The sequence below is a fragment of the Oculina patagonica genome, chromosome 6 (assembly GCF_052425735.1).
Source record: "Oculina patagonica isolate OP01 chromosome 6, crgOcupat, whole genome shotgun sequence".
NCBI lineage: Eukaryota > Metazoa > Cnidaria > Anthozoa > Scleractinia > Oculinidae > Oculina > Oculina patagonica.
In genome coordinates this window covers 26,881,219-26,897,858 of record NC_135763.1, presented here as the reverse complement: position 1 = coordinate 26,897,858, position 16,640 = coordinate 26,881,219, and the positions used below count along the sequence as shown (strand labels likewise).

The window sequence follows — 16,640 nt, the reverse complement described above, 5'->3', positions numbered from 1 at the left end:
CCCTTGCTGATTTGGAAAAATCACCAAGGGAAAAGCCCTGGGAACGAGGTTGTTCCTTCTGGGCATGCATGCGTTATCCACGATAGGGGGGAGGAGGAGGAAGCAGCCGGGAAGTTCTTTTAATTTTTCAAATCCCCCCCCCCCCCGCCCCTGAAAAGTCAACTTTTTTGCCCCTATGTCACGCCATATGCAGAATAACAACGTCCACCAACCATAAGTTCAGCGGTCATCATAGCCAACAGATCAACCACTTCATGTACGACACGTCTCCATTGTTTCGACTGGATAAAACTTTCAGCTGAACTTTCAATGTTTTACATGAACCGGTCTAATTCCATGCGTTTTGGGATATGCCATCGAAAGCTCAGGAAAGGTAGATATATTTTATACCTGAAATTTACAAAAAAATAGCGAACACCAAGGGAGCAACTACAAAATGCAGGACCACTTTTGAAGCCCATGCATTTAGCTCATGATGCATTGGGCCCGGCCTGGGGTAGTGGGAAGCTTATAAAGGGTAGTTTTGTTCGCCCGAATTGGATCTGTTATAAACGATCTGACCGATCGTTCGACGCCTGTTGGCTATCATAGATTTATAACTATGAATCATGGTGCTTACAAGTGAAAGCAAGATATCCTAGCCTTTGGCTTAAATTTAATTATTTTTTTTTGCTTCATTTTGATAGTGTCACCCTCGAGTGATTTCACCATGGCAACTGCAAAAGGTATATGCTTTGGTCTAGTCCAATGGTTACGATAACTTTTAACATGTGTGTTTTTGCGACATTTTATCAAAGGGGGGAGGGGGAGATAATAGCAGATGGTGGGGGGAGGGTAAGTAAGGATGGTGGAGGGGGATTCAAAGACAGCAAACGAGGGGAGGTGTTTAATTTTAATTTTCTTAGATACCTTAAATTAAACCTGTTTATTTAACAAATAAAAAAGCCTTGGCCGTGCTTTGTTCTGTTATAAAGCACGCAAGGAAGTGACGAGAGCACGAAAGAAGTGTAGGGCCCAGGGGGGGTACTTGAAGTATACATGACGGGGGGGGGGGGTCCGACGGAGCTTCATATTGTGAACCCAAAAAAATACATGAGCCTGAAATGTTACACCCAAAAAAATACCTGACATCAAAATTTTCTACCCCAAAAAGTACAAGACCTAGCACCTATATACTGATGTATTCAATAAAACAGACTAAAAGACCTAAAAAATATATATGACAGATCTCTTGACCCAAAAAAATACTGAGGGTGTAAATTTTCAACCGAAAAAAATGTCGGACCTCCCCGTCATGTATACTGCAAGTACCCCCCTGGGGTGTAGGGTGAAACACGAGCCGTAGGCACGTGTACTTAAGGCTTTTTTATTTGTTTTATAATAAAGTTAACTCTCCTAAATTTCGACTAGTTATGCCTAGAACTTTTTTTTGTTTCAATTGCAGGAAACTTGAAAGTAACTTTGGCAATATTTTCTGATTGTCCTGATCCAGAGTGGCAGGTTCTTACATGTGATCCAAGCTATAAGGAAATTGAACGGCTTCTGGACATTGCAAGATTTGGTGGCTTCATCTACCATCACAAAGACATGCCAGCACGACTTGGCTACAAGGGATTCCTTATACACCACACAGCGAGGAAAAATTCACAACCAAAACTGATTAGCGGTCCACACACAGTGCAACTACAACAGCTGCTACTCAAGACTGTGCCAGATGATATATTTTCAGAAGAACTCTGTTATGATATTTCAAAGGAGATCGACGAAAAAGCTGCGACAGGTGAACAATAATAAATTATTTGTCTGAAGTCCTGATTATAGATACTAATTAAAATTAATGGTCGAATTTCGCATCACTTTAATTTGGTCAGTCTTCTTCAGTATGTTGGTGGGATGTTCGCAAAAACAAGCAATAAAACAATGAAAACGTTTTTAACAAATTGGCATAAAATTAAACAGCATCCACCATCTGTCACGGCAAAACCATACCACACAGTTTTCAAGTAATAATTACTTGAAAGCTGTGTGGTATGTTTATGGTATGGCAGATTTCAGATTTGAATGAAAATCTTGGTGATTGATGGATTTGGCCAATTGCAAACAAATAGCAGTGATCGGCAGATTTGCATACACCCATTCACCCCCTCTTTGAATTTGTGGGATGTGTCCCTTAGACCAAATTTTTATTGATGGGACTTGTCAACCTTAATTACTGCATAAATCAGATTATTTCATTTTTTCATTGCAGGAAGCCTGAGTGTGATTTTGTCAATATTTTCTGGTCGTCCTGATCCAGTGTGGCAGGTTCTTTCAGGTGACCCAAACTATAAGAACATTTTACGGCTTCTGGGCACTGCGAGATCAGGTGGTTTCATCTACCATTGCAGAGATATGCCATCACGGCTTGGCTACAGAGGATTCCTTGTACATGACTCAACAAACGGAAAAGCAGAACTAGAATTTGTTTTTGGTCCATATACAGTGCAACTACAGCAGCTGCTAGTTAAGACTATTCCTGATGATATATTTTCAGAAGAAACCCGTAACAATATTTCCAAGGAGATTGATACAGAATATGCCACATGTTAGACTGTCCACAGCCCTCTATTTTTTCGTCTTTTTTCGATCGACGAGCGCGCGGTGAGAACGGCAAGAGAACTGGACGCCAGCGGTCGCGCTCGCTTTGTTTGCTTTTTTGCGTTGAAAAATCGAGAGGCTGTGGACAGTCTAGCCACATGTGAACAAGTAGTAACAACATCAAGTGATTCGACCATGCCAGCGTAATATGCCAGCGTAATATTTTGCTTAATGCTTAATCATCTACTGTTTAAAGACAATCCATTACCACTTGACTGCAAGGGATTTCTGGTACAAGCCACAAAGAAAAGTGCAGAACCAGGATTGATTATACGCCCGCACACAGTGGAACTCCAACAGCTGTTACTCAAGACTGTACCTCATGGCATGTTGTCGGAAGCCTTGTGCAAGAGAATTTCAGAAGGGATTGATACAGAAGCTGGCACAGCTAATGCAAAAGGTGGCATGTAAACTTATTTAAATGTATGACAAGTCAACTCCCTGGTACATAATTAATGCACGATGAAGCCAAGAACTTTTAGTTTGTCACAACCTGACAGCAGAATGACATAAAAAAAAAAAACATGCACTTTAAAAAGTACTGTTTTATACATATTAAACAAAATTAAAAACTCATTAATAATTCATAAAGAAAATACAATAAAGAAATAAATGTTTAATGAGTGTCTTTATATCTGATAAAGACACGGCTAAACTTTACATCCAATTTTCTTGGCCAAAATAACCCCAACTGTAAATATTAGTGCAAGAATGAGTTGATCTACATCAGAAGATTTTTAAGCCGTTCAATAAATTTGCAGTTCGTGACAGTGTTATCAAGTCTAGAACACTCAGGCTGTGCCCCGTGTTTTAAACTTGATAAAACACTGCTGCTCATTTATTAAACATTACAAAACATTAGCCTGCATAGCAAGCATTCCCATACATAATAATGAAAATTTTTTATACATTTTGGCCATGTAAAAATTGGGGTGAGGGGAAAAAAGTGAAGGGGGATGCCGATGGGAAAAGTTTCCCCATCAAAGATCCAAGCAATTAGTACATAGATGAATAAGTCAATAAGTAAACTCAAGTTTTATTCAAAATAATTAATTTTTTTAGTACAAAGTCAAACTATCTCAGTCAAGTTATTAATATTAAAACTAGGGATTCTTTATTTTTAATAAAACAACTTGGAAATTAATATTATTACAAAACTTCATAAATTAGAGTTTTTAGTAATCGTCAATACAAGCTTCGTGATCAGAACAGAATTAAATTTAATCCAGCCACGAAATTAAAATTTCTCTAGTTTTTTGTTAAATACTCTGTCAGTTAAGTTGTGAGGGTAATCAACATACAGTTTCTCAATACAATATTAATGCATTGTCAACCAGGCAAGAGATGAGAATAAAGATAATCATCAACTAGGAATGCCATCTTGTTGAACCACAAAAGTGTCAGAACAACAATCAAGTAAAATCTATGGCAATTTAGTTAAAAAGAATTTAATAATATTGTGTGGTTCCAGAAAATGTCCATACTTCCCCCACAGAAGGTATTGGAAATTTCTGGGGGTGGGATGGGTCTCAAAGGCCAAAATCTTTAAGGAAATACATGTACAAAGCTTAATTTAAATTTCCAGAGGGGTGGGGGTCTTAAGAAAAATCCCTTGTGTGGGGGGAGGTATGGATAATTTATGGAACTAAACATTTAAAGCCTGGGATTAAACTTAGAGTTATAAGAAATAAAACAGCCAAGTAAAGAACAACAATAACAACAAGAACTGTTAACTGTACAAACAGTTTTAAAAAATGAAAAACATAGAAAATAAATTACATTATGTTAGTATATAGTTTTATATTTCAAAATATTAATATGTACTCAATTTATTATAAACTACTACTTTTATTTTAAGAAAATTAAGAAATTAAAAATAAAAGAAACAATTAATTGTTTCTTTTATTCTAAGCAAGCTTGAACAACTACATGTATAACAAAATAAAAATGAGTGAAACAGGAGGTTAATAAAAATATTGTTGCTTGTCAGCAAACAAAACACCTCCCTTACTAATTCCCACTGTAAGCAAGAGGCATAAAAGCCAAAACTATTTATTAGATGTACCATCGTCACTTTGAAATCCATCTTTTAAATAGCCCGTTCCAGGCATTCTGTTAGCTGGAGAGCAGTGCAAAAAAAATGGCAGCGATGGTAGTCCCATTTTTTTTAACTTCTCGCCAACTATCCAAATGTCAGGAGTGGGCTGTCTTTTAAATTACCATAACATTTGGTGTAAAAGATGAAACTTGTGCACAACAGTGGCAAATTGTCTACTTCATGGAAGCAAGAGTTTAGATTCAAACACAGCCACAATGGAACTTTGCTGACTTTGGTTGTACAGATTTGAGAGTGAGCCCAGTGCACTTGACATGGTACCAGTCATCGCAGTCGTCACACTGCACCCAATCGACAAGCTTATCTATGTCGTGAGGATGAATACAGTCCACAGATGCACAAGTATTGTACATGAAATTATCGTTACTGTCGCCAGAAGTACTACTCCTTGAAGATTTCTGTGCAGCTTTCTTGTAGGTCAAGGTGCGTTTTGTTGGTCTTTTACTGGCTGCTGCGGTAAAACAGCACAGAGGGTTGTAAACAAGCAGCACAATCTTATTATATACTGTGAAAATCCCGGAATGCGACCCTTGCTTTGCAGTATACAAAGGCATCATGTTACAATGTACAATGATTTTTTTTAAGGTTTGTACAAAAATGTAGGGGTGTCGAATGGTAAATGCGAGACTGATAACTTTTCTGCGAGCCTGAGACCTTTTTAGCCTTGCAAAAGAAATCGAGACTCCGAGAAGGAGTAAAAGAAAAATTCGAGACGACGAGACCCTTGAAATTTGGCTAAAATTTTGCGCGACACACATTTTTTGAAGGACCATTCACCACCCCTATAAATGTAATGGTTTTGTTTTAGATAGTATAAATAATTTCTTTGTGATTTGGTGAATAAAATAGACTTAGATGACTGATGACAGTGTATCATGTTCACATGCTGTTTTTTTTATTATTGCCAGCTCAAGCCAGTTTAAAGTGATTATGGCAAATCTTCATTGAGGTAAAATTCTACCACTAAGAGAAATACAATGGAATAGCTCACTGGAATTATTTTAAAGATAGCAGCATGAGATAAGTCAATTTTATTCAGAAAACAATCAAATTCATTATTTTTATTAGACAAGTTTTTTTCTCTTTTTATCTAATAATAATAATTTTTATTCTTTTAAATTTCTTTCCCTTTCAGACTTGGATTGCTTCCTCTACATGTAAATTTTTATCTGCTGTCTTTTACTAATGGTACAGTACTTGTTTAGCAGGCCAGGTTTTTTTTGACAAAGTCAAACTCCTCATGCTTTACAAGAGGAGCCATTGCTACATCTTCATCATGTATTCCTGTCCACAAGCATAGTTTGGTATAATCAAATTTTATGCTTTGATTCATGATGTGAATACATCTTTTCTAATTCATACCTTTCTTAGGAGGCTTCTGCTCTTTAACTGTGGATCTTGTTGAACTGTTATCATTTTCATGTGCGAAACGCTGGCAAAATTCCTTAACTTCTATTGATGCACGAACGCTTTCACTGAAAGATGATGTACCAGGTTCATCATATGACTCAGGAGAGTCAGGGAGCTGAACGGAGAATATGTCTTCATCACTGTCCTCCATCGCTTCGCCGGCAGCAGCTGCGTATGCCTTGAGGTCGTCATCGCTGTGTTCAGAGTCGGAGCTCTCACTGACAAAATGTTGACGCCATGTTTGTTTACCATGAATAGAATCAGGCAATCTGGGATAAAATTGCATTAAAGGGAGAAATTGTTATGTGTGTTCACCCATCATTACTTTAGCGGGTATTGGCAAATACACATATATTGATTTCATGTTCACACTATGTGTAGGTCAAATGTGATTGGAATTATCTCACAGTCTCATGATTTTGCCCTGGTGTAACATAAGGAGTAAGCTTGGTTTTGGGGCTTATAGGTGTGTATGTTTACCATGCACAGGTATTTTAATGACCTGGTGTTTCCAGTGGCCTTATACCGTATTTATTCGATTAAGCGCCCAACCTCGAATAAGTGCCCACCTCGAATCAAGGCTGTGCTCTAAGAAAAATTACAAGGACCCCGAAGGTCCCAAACTATGAGATCCAGGGTGCCCAGCATAAAGCTTATATGAAAGAAATAAGATTATCTGGTCGCCCAAAGGCAAAAGTTAGTCGCCTGAGGCACCCGGGCACCCTCCAAATTTTAGCCTCAGGTTGCCCCTCTTGAAATAACTGTTGCAGTTAATTTTTGATCTCAGTTAATTTTAAATTTTACCTAGTAGTTAATTTTTTTCTAACTAGTTAATTTTTTATACTAGGTAAATAATAGGGTTAGGGTATGGGTTGGAGTCATATATTTTTAAAAAATAGTGGTTCATCCAACATTTCCTATGTGGCAAAGTGGTAGGGGGTTGGACAGCAAATCCAGAGGTCAAGAGTTCAAATCCAGTGCAGGTTAGTAAAAAGAAAAAAAAAGAGATGATAGTAGTTAGAGGCAGGGGATAATATTAATGGGGGGGCAGGGTAATGAGACATCAAGGGAGGGGAGGTGTATTACTTTTTCTACTGATTAACCTAGAATATATATAAAAAAAACAGTTACAGAAAAAATACTAACTAGTTAAAAAAAAAATAACTGAGATCAAAAATTAACTGCAACATACTGTAGCCCTTGAAGTAACTTATCAAAAATTATAATCCGATACTTAGACATGAAAACGGACAGGACTATCTAACTGGACTCCTTTGGCACGCTGCTATCAGCCCTTTAATGAATTACCTGGATTTGTCTGTAGATGGTGATGGAGCTGAATGACTGGGTGTTCCTGGAGTTAGAAAGGCTGAGAGATTAGGCAGAAGAGCTGCTGGAAACAGAGGAGTTTTTGAACCAGGCTTTAGCACTTGTGGGCTTGGCGTCTAACAAATGCAAACAAATAAGAGTGTATATACCGCTACATGTATGATAACTGTAATTGAAAAGAAAAAATAAAATAAAATTTACAACCAAACAATCGGTTAAACAAGTGCCAGTTGATGGCTTCATCACTTTTTCTGAGAAGTTAATTCTTCCCAGAAGTTGGTAAGCAACATGACGTATTTGCACGCGTGATTGCTTTCGGAGTAATCACGAGCGCTTGCGCAAGTTTTTGATTGGATGAAATAATTCTAAAATTCTTTGAGTGCTTGAATGAAGATTTACCAAAACTGACACTTATTCTTCCAAATGTATCTAACTGATGAAAGAAAATATCAAGTGAAACCCTTCTTTAAGGACTCCTCATTTACACAGTCAACTCGTTATTACAGCCACTTAGCAGCCAGTCAGTCAGTCAGTCAGTCAGTCTTACAGCCAGTCAGTCATCTTGTTATTTAAAAAAAACCTCTTTAATATGGCTACCCTGGTAGTGGTACCGCGCTTTTTGAAAAACTTTATGAAAAACTCAATCGCTTACAGGGGATCCGTTATTTGGAACGCCCTGTCACAACGACTACACGGTAAAACTACATGTAGTAATTTTAAGTCGTTTTTTAACATAGTAAAAGGCAAGAACATTCTTAAAAATATTAGCTTCGAGGCGTTATCCGCGCAGACTGTCAGACTGAACGATGATGTTTTTAAATTTTATTGAATTTTTAAATTGTTATAAATATTAATATATAGTGAATTTTTTCTATCTTCTCAATATTTTTAGGATGTCTTTTTATATGTCTTTTTAAATTTTTAATTTGTACACGGCCCCACAAGCTTTTAGCTTTAAACTTTTTTACCATGTTTAAATAAAGTTGTTATTATTATTATTATTATTATTATTATTATTATTATTACAAGTGAAACCGGTAAAAACAATATATAATTATATATCCCATAGAAAACAGGTAAATGTGAAAATAGATTAGTGTGTATCAATCAGATCAATCTGCAGCTTACTTTCATAAGCAAATGCCTACATTGTGCGGTTCCAGAAAATATCCATACCCACCCCAAGGATGGTCATTGGAAATTCCGATGGGGATGAGGGTCTCAATAGTACAAACTTTTTAAAGAAAGTATGAAGCGAAACTAGAAATCCCAGGGGGTGGGAGAGTCCAAACCAAAGAACCATCCTTGGGGGAGGTATGGATATTTTTTGGAACCACACCCTGTGGAACCAAGCCTGTGCTGCAAAAAACTTGACACATAAACTTAACCTGGAGTAAAATTGGTCTGCGATAAAAATTATGTAAATTCTCTGTTATTTCATTATTTTTACATGTTTTTATTGAAACAAATATGTTTTGTCATGAACCTCAGAATGGTTTTAAAACTAACATGTAATTACTGTAAGTGTCAGTATTTACATGAAGCCTTATTGGGTTCTAGGAGAAGCCACGAGCCAAGCAGCCCACACTGCCGGAGCTTATCCCGGTTTCTGCAGCATTAAGCGGCTAGAAATATTTCTACTCCCCCCTGAATGAGATGTTAGTCCACTGCAGCCCCCCCCCCCCCCCAGCATTATGTGGCCGGTACCCATTGATACACCTGGGTGGAGAGAGGCACTATGAGAGTAAAGTGTCTTGCCCAAGAACATAACACAAGTGACCCCGGCTGGGGCTCGAACTCGGACCGCTCGATCCGGAGTCCGGTGCACTAACCATTAGGCCACCGCGCCTCCCATCTTATTGGGTTCTGGGATGTTCATATTATATAAAAAGCCATCAATGTCACTTAAATTTATTCAGGTTTAAACTGGCAACATGTGGGAATCAATCATGTGATAATTTTATTACATTGACACAGTGTGTATTTTTGAGTTCATTTTGACTAACAGGAATGCCCTTGCAAAGTCTTCCAAGTAACCTGTAAATAGAAACAAAACAAACAAAAAACTATTATTTTGCTGAAATTGCTATTTTCCAGCATGCAGACTGTATATTAAAATTAAATGGCCCTTTTCAGTGTGTGAAAAAAACTGGCTGCTTTTATGTTGGGCCAGTGGATCCAATATTTTTTCCACTTGCTACTGTAAATAGCCAAATGACATTTATGGATTTTTATTTTTTGTTGTAGTTGTTTCGAAAGAAACATGTGGCTTCGGGTAAGCTTATAATGGTTTCACCTTGCACCCTTCCTTTCATTAATTATTGCAGAAAAATGTCATATTATTTTAATAATATTTAAAAATGTTTTGGACCCTAAAACTGAATTTTGTAATCTGTTCATTTCAAAGCATTACATCACTGAAATCTATGTTTGGTATTCTTGTAGAGCAAGTTGCCAACAAAACCTAAGCTGAAGTTTATTTAAATCCAATTTACAGCTACTGGTTGGCCTAAAAAGCTCCCTGGTTAGCCTAAGCAGTACTCCAGTTAGCCTGAGTATAGTAAGCTGAGGTGGCTTCAGGTTATTCTATTTATTGGAGTTAGGTATTTTGGCTTGTATGGCACTTATATGTCATGAAACATACGAGCCATGAAAGCCATTCCAGTTAGCCTATATAGTACTCTGGCTAGCCTTAAAAGCACTTTGGTTGCCAAAGGGTACATCATGTTGCTTGCAGTTAGCTTTATATTGGGATTAGGGTTTTCTGGCTTGCTTAAGTTTAAGGCCTTGCGATGTTTTACATTGCTACTTTAAAATGCTACTGTAGGTTATCCAACAACTGAAAATACAGGCCTTAAAAACAAACAGATTTTTTGTAAAGTAGACAAATGTCTGGTCAAAAAGCAGATCTTAAATGCCTCAGGCAATGAATGTGTGTAGAGAGCTCGAGAAGGAAGGGAATTGCCAGAATTGACTGTCACATAACTATGTGTAAAACTAAGAGATCAACAATTACCTGAACACCATAGTTTAACTCACTGAACAGTAATCCAGAATGTCCTGTCAAAACACTAGGTATTCTATTAGTCCCTGACCTGTAAACCACAAAATGCAAAGAAAACTTAAATCTATGTTTACCAATACAATAAAACATCATGGGAAGAACAAATTTTAAGTTAAGAAATGGTCTCATTTATTAAACATACCCAAAAAGGCATTCCAAAACGTGAGTAGCACTGTTTAATAAGTCTAGATTAGCTACCAGGTTGACTGCAAGTACCGGTAGTCTCTAGTCTAACTTAAAAAAAGAGATCACACTGAGCTGAAATGTTTCTTCCAATTTCAAAGGTATCACATAAAATCTTCCTGACGTAATTTTTCTTTGTGGTCTAAAATGGCCACTTGGTCAATATTTTGAGGAACATTTCCTCATGTATAAATAATGAAAGGATGCGAGTCTTATTAATTTGGAAAACAGTAGCTTAAAATTCAGATAACGAAAATCGAACATAAATAACAGTTGTATGCCTCGACAAAATGACTGCCATTTAATACTATCGCCTTGTTCCCACCATCTATTTTTTTACACCTAGCCAGGCTTTAATTCCAGTAAGCTAAGTTGATAATCATGATAAACGTCGAAGACATAAGCTTTAACCAGTCTAAAAAAATCATTGTTCAATGAGAAACGCTCACCTCCTGTCACCTCAGGTCCCTGTTAGTTTCTGTTGCCCACGTTTTCGCACGTTTCTACTCATTCCATATTCTTCTTTATCCGGAATACAAATAAAGGAGGTTTTTCCCACGTTTGGGGACTCGTTTTGATCGCGTCAAGAAGGAAAAACATCGACAAAACTGTCCTCTATAACTCAAAATTTTGTCGCATAGTCGCCATTTTGAAAATGCTCTTCGTGAGCCCACAATACGGACCACGGGGAATCCGCTGGGGTGACCACCAGCAGGGGGAGGGGGAGGGGCAGCTATTTAACTTCTCCCCAGGCCCACTTCTTTCGTCTGGAAGAAATTACATTCAACTTCGCGAAAAGCAATTGAAATGAGAAGTAACTGACTACGGTATCATAAAGAGCATACACTCCTCCCTTTGGCAAAATTTTCTTTTATTCCTACCGCAAATTGTCTTTGAGAAGGAAGCCAACAAACTTTTTAGTTGTATTTTGTACTGCCGCCCTTTTTTAGGAAAAAGTAATAATGGCCATTTTTAAAAACACTTTTTAAAAAGCTACAACTTGGCGTAAAAAAATCTTAAGAGAGAGATACAGGTAAAGTTTTCAAGCGAATTTAAAACTGCGGTCCGTTCTGGTCACGTGACCGATGACGTCATAACAATAAAAGTGATAAAAATGTACTTAACATATAAATATCTACCAACATGTAATTTTTTGCATCCTCACATTTAATGCAACGCCAGATACGTACTTGTACCCAGACTCCCACTTTTGAAAACTGTACATAACCCCCTTAATTTTTTATATTTTTTTCGGTACCCGGGCAGTCTGAAATGCCTCACACCAATGTGCTTCAAACTGCAATGACTGCTTTTTCAGTAACGAAATATCTTTGTCACACTGAGCAAAAACGAACTTCAGGGCAATGTCACGTGACTAATGACGTCATCGTCCTACGACTTATACAAGAAGTGGTTTATGGTAAGAGTTATTTCTATACGACGTACTACTCCTGCTGACTTCAAACTGACCAAGTTATTTGGCATTGACGATTTTTCAGTTGCAAAGGAGTTTGGGAAGGTTTTTATTATAATTATATATTGTTTTTATAATTATTATTATTATTATTATTATTATTAATGGCTACCAGAAGATTAATTTTTTATAAGTTAGACCTGTTGGTGACCAGATTAGCAGGATTTCACTGTAAGAGCATCAGTCAAGGTTACATGACAAAGGAGGGGAAAAAGCAACAGCAACAAATAAAACCATAAGAAACTCCTGCAGAAGTGTGCTACTATTGTATAACATATCCTGTACCTGTGCCTTTCTTTGAAATTCTGGAGAGGAACAAATGGCTTCAGAAGTTTTCTGCTTCTTGTTAGGAGGTGTGGATGGGTATGTCTCAAACTACAATGTTGAGTAAATGAACAAATTAAAATCAATGGCAACAAATAATCTCAGAAGCCTGGTTCACGCAAATGCAAATGCAAACACGTAAACACCTGTGAACTAGCACAAGGCAAGTGCAAAAAATGGAAAACTGTCCATTTTCCTGTACTTTGGTTGGGCTTAATGCATTTGCACTTGTTTCATGTGTGAACATTGCTAATGCAAATGGAAGTGCGAACACAAGCATCGGAAACCTGACTGGTCCAAGTGCTATCTTGGTAAAAGACTTCAAAATAATGTGTCTGCATATCTCATGTTCCTTGCATTTGCGTTTTATGTGTGAACATCACTAGCATTTGTGTTTGCATTTTCATCACATGTGTGAACCAGGATTGATGCTTCTTCTTCTATTGAGATTGAGACTCTGTCTTGAAAGAATACACTCAGGGAAGTACATTTTCATGTACACTGTACCGAGCTTGGTCCACTTTTAGAGGGCTTGTTGTGAGGCTAGCTGGGGTGCCTGTGAAAAGAAACAGGACAAGAAAGAGTGTTTGGCAATCAGACTAGCTACATGTATAACTTACTTGAAAACGGAACTCAGAATTGGGTTGCTCAGCACGTGCCCCAGGGGCCAATACAGCCCCTCTAAGATGTCCAAATGTAACAGTATCGCCTGGGTTAAGGTCACAGGAGTTGGCAATCTTTACATCATTCACATACGTGCCATTGAGGCTTGTGTCTGAGATTCTAAAAGTTTGTTTTCCTGTGTCATCTTTCTCTGTGACAATTCTAGCATGGAGCCTTGATATCATCACTTTATTCTTGTTGGAATCCAGGAATATGTCTGATGACGAAGGATTTCTTCCAACTATGGTTACTTCTTTGTTGATTCTGAAAAATTATAAAAGACTGGTAAAATTATGAAACATAATTATACAGAATGCCCTGGGGGGTACTCAAGATTTTAAGTGATGAGGATGATCGAAGGTTTTTTGGGGTTTGTAATTTTCGACTCTGGGATTTATTTGGGTAGAAAAATTTGGGTATTTACAAACAAACTAAACATTTGTGGTAATTCATTGGCTGTGTAGTTCTGCAAAACATGTTTTGCTGTTTTTTTTTTTTTTTTTTTTTTTTTTTTTTGGGGGGGGGGGTAGTTTTTGGTCTTGGGATTTTTTGGGTTTTGTTAAAGCCCTAGGGATTTTTTTGGGTCTAGATTTTTGCCCCCATTCCCGTCATTTGAAATTCTGAGTACCCCCATGGGACAGAAATGGCCCTCCTTCAGATTCAAGCAGAGAAAGTTCATCCCACATGTAAATTATTATCAAATTGTCATGATGCGCATACTACGTAATAAACCTCTTAATTAAAAGTATACAAAACATCGACAGTCACAGTCACATTTTCGCAAGCCCAAGAATAGCATACAGGCTTGGCGATTCGATTGTGTAAATTTCATGTAATTCACATTAGTGAGCTTATTTTGGAAATCTCTAAGCTACATAAAGCAATTAAGTCGAGCATTTTCTTTCAATCATTTCGTGAATTTAGTTTGGCAGGCTTATGTCACAAAAAAACATAGCCTCAAAGGTAGCAGACCAAGAGATTCTTTGCTTCTTGAACTTAACAAGATTATACAGAAGACAAAAATAAAGTACCGGTAGATCAACTTACTTGAAAGAGTCTGAAATGCCAGGGAATGTAGCTGGCGTCCCAATGCGACGCAAGCGAAACGAAGAGCGATCTTTCGCCTCTGAATTGTCCACTAAAGGCATTTTTGGGGATTAAAGTATTTGTTCAAAGTCAAAGCTTGCAGATTTCGCTCAAGATCGCCCTTCACAGCTGTTACACAAATCAAAGAAAACAAACATGGCGCAAATCTAAAAGCAAGCCTCTTCTTCATGTGAATTTACGCGCCAAATGATCACGTGGCCCTTGCGAAAACAAAGGACCCTGGGATAAAGTGACGTCAGTTGTGGGATCAACAGGACATTTTCCCGTCCTTTTTCGCGTTTTTCTTTTTTAAATATCGCCAAAAAAATAAACAAATAAAAATAAATATATAGGACAAAAGAGAAAAATGAAGCCATGCACAGATTCGTCTCCTTTAGGGGTTTTTAAAGGAGCTACGCCACGAGAATTTCGCTGATTTTGGTAATTTGTAGATAAAAAACAAACTTCGGCTATTTTTAGTATTTTTCAAGTTGTAATCGGCCTGTTAATCCATTTCCATCCGAGCCATCAAGCAGACCCATAAGGTGAATTCTGTTGAGGGGGTTCTTTCATTTTTGGGAGGTATTTTTTAGCGGCGGAGGCTCTTACACGAGTGCCGAAGGCGCGAGCCTCCAAGGGGGCCGGTTTGAAAGCACCTAGCCAGCGTAGCTGGGCGTTCTAGTCAGTCGGGGAGAGCGAGAAATCGCTTTGCTCGCGCGCGCGATTTCTTGCTCTCCCTGACTGGCTAGAACGCCAAGCTACGCTGGCTAGAAAGCACCCCTCAGGAAATTTAGGTTCTCTCAAGTGCCATTTCCTGCGTTTCGACATCATTTCTGAGGTGGGATGCATTTTCCTTCAGTATAAGCTCTTCGAAAAGTAATTTTTATTCTAAAAAATTCTGAAATGTTCAGAAATGAGTGTGTGCATTTAGACGTCTTCTCATTTTTGTGCCAAAATGTCGCGGCTTCCTCCGATAATCCTAGCAAGGAAGGTAGTCATCCGTGTAATCGACCAATCACAGTCTTTTGATTGTTTTCGTGTAAAATGGTTTTCTCTTTTAATTTCAACCCCCTAAAAATGCCGACTTCAAAAAATTTAGGGGTTCGTTCGAACCCCTCGAGCCTGTCATACAGCTAAAGACGCTTTTTAAGGCGGGCCGGTGTATGCCCAGACTTGAATATAAAGTTTAGGAGGGTTAGAGAAGGGGTGCGGAAAGCAAAAAGAAAAAACGAAACACTACCAGACAGTTGATCCCCACTCAAGAGCACCTCAGTTCAAGGGGACCGTCTGGTGTCCGTCTACCATTTTTAAACTTCGAAAACTAGATCTAATTTTAAAATCACAATTAATCTCCAATATTTCGTATTTCTCTACATTTTGCTTATCCTTTGAGAAAAAAACTATCTCCTCCCCAAAAATCCCTTAAAATCACTCAAAAATTTTTCAAAACACCGCAAACATATAAAGATATATGGGATGAGTGCAGCGTTTCTGGATTCCCTTAAACGCGGAAGAGATATTTCCGAGAAATCCTGCTTTAAACCGTAAAAAAAACCCATTATCTTTGAACAACTATAATTATAAATATTCTTTTTTAAAGACGCACGAAAACGCCTAAAAAATTAAACATTATTTTTAGGGTTTCCTAAGACAAAAATATGTATTTTGACAGGACTGTTTAAAAATCTTTGAAAATCCGTGACAAAGCCCTTTTAAAATTCGAATTCAAATTTTATGCCCAATGTCCTATGGGATTCCCCCTCTCCAGGCTCTGGGGACTTAGGTTTCGCAAAATATCAAATTCCCTGAAATAAGATTGACAACGAAAGGGTGCGTTTCCTTTCAGCGTGTATTTTTGCCTGTTTAGATGAAGGCTTACATCTTCCTGACCAGGAGCCCATTACTGTCCTGACTTAATTAACCGGATATCGATTATTGGCACCGTTTCATGTACCAAAAATAATTCTGATCAAAATGACCTTCACACCCCTTTCCAGGCAACACCTACGAAGTGGTTTCGTTTTTGTGGAAGCTCTACTTAAGTGAGAGACAGAGTCGCGGAAGTAACGTCAAAATCGCGAAAAGTTTTTCGTTTGATCCGAAAAATCTGAAAAAAAAAATCAATAACGGGCTTTGAAGAAGTCTTGTGCTTGATGCTTGAGTGTAAATGTAAAAATATACCCAATTTTAGGCTAAAAAAGGCAAATATAACCCCCTTTTAAAGGCTAAAGCAGCTCATATGCTGAAACCTGTAGGGAAACATTTAGTGTGACTCCTCCCCAACCGCGTCCCTTCAGGGTGGGGGAAGGGGGGATAGGGGGTATCGATAGCTAGCAGGTCCTGCAGGATCCAAT

General features: G+C 37.9%; 2 protein-coding genes and 1 long non-coding RNA gene across 4 annotated transcripts; 1 reads left to right on the top strand and 2 right to left on the bottom strand.

The window, feature by feature from the left end:
• The first annotated feature begins 253 nt into the window (after positions 1-253).
• On the top strand, positions 254-3,048 carry LOC144656388 (uncharacterized). The gene is made up of 5 exons (XM_078516610.1): positions 254-373; positions 687-725; positions 1,445-1,780; positions 2,249-2,584; positions 2,834-3,048. The coding sequence occupies exons 1-5, from the start codon at positions 310-312 to the stop codon at positions 3,046-3,048; spliced, it is 990 nt and encodes a 329-aa protein (XP_078372736.1). The 5' UTR covers positions 254-309.
• Positions 3,049-3,899: 851 nt separating this feature from the next.
• Positions 3,900-14,466, bottom strand: LOC144658207 (uncharacterized). 2 transcript variants are annotated; one of them, XM_078518585.1, is made up of 6 exons: positions 14,248-14,466; positions 13,158-13,464; positions 12,499-12,588; positions 7,472-7,608; positions 6,116-6,432; positions 3,900-5,201 (listed from the first exon to the last, which is right to left on the bottom strand). In XM_078518585.1, the coding sequence occupies exons 1-6, from the start codon at positions 14,346-14,348 to the stop codon at positions 4,936-4,938; spliced, it is 1,218 nt and encodes a 405-aa protein (XP_078374711.1). In that variant the 5' UTR covers positions 14,349-14,466; the 3' UTR covers positions 3,900-4,935. The 2 variants fall into 2 exon arrangements, with proteins under 2 accessions (XP_078374711.1, XP_078374710.1); XM_078518584.1 differs by having other exon boundaries at positions 3,900-5,204; positions 14,248-14,465.
• LOC144658403 (uncharacterized) lies at positions 8,462-11,913 on the bottom strand. Its single transcript, XR_013571694.1, has 3 exons — positions 11,189-11,913; positions 10,509-10,587; positions 8,462-9,529 (listed from the first exon to the last, which is right to left on the bottom strand). It is a non-coding gene; the product is annotated as an uncharacterized LOC144658403 (long non-coding RNA).
• Positions 14,467-16,640: the final 2,174 nt, after the last annotated feature.

What these genes read in the sequence shown, in the direction of transcription:
- LOC144656388 (XM_078516610.1), top strand. Translation starts at nt 310, where the DNA reads ATGTTTTACATGAACCGGTCTAATTCCATGCGTTTTGGGATATGCCAT. An exon ending in CCATCGAAAGCTCAGGAAAG is followed by an intron (nt 374 to 686) that starts GTAGATATATTT and finishes TCATTTTGATAG; the next exon opens with TGTCACCCTCGAGTGATTTC. An exon ending in TGATACAGAATATGCCACAT is followed by an intron (nt 2,585 to 2,833) that starts GTTAGACTGTCC and finishes TACTGTTTAAAG; the next exon opens with ACAATCCATTACCACTTGAC.
- LOC144658207 (XM_078518584.1), bottom strand. Translation starts at nt 14,348, where the DNA reads ATGCCTTTAGTGGACAATTCAGAGGCGAAAGATCGCTCTTCGTTTCGC. An exon ending in ATTCTGAGTTCCGTTTTCAA is followed by an intron (nt 12,589 to 13,157) that starts GTAAGTTATACA and finishes TCAACATTGTAG; the next exon opens with TTTGAGACATACCCATCCAC. An exon ending in CCATCTACAGACAAATCCAG is followed by an intron (nt 6,433 to 7,471) that starts GTAATTCATTAA and finishes ATTTTATCCCAG; the next exon opens with ATTGCCTGATTCTATTCATG.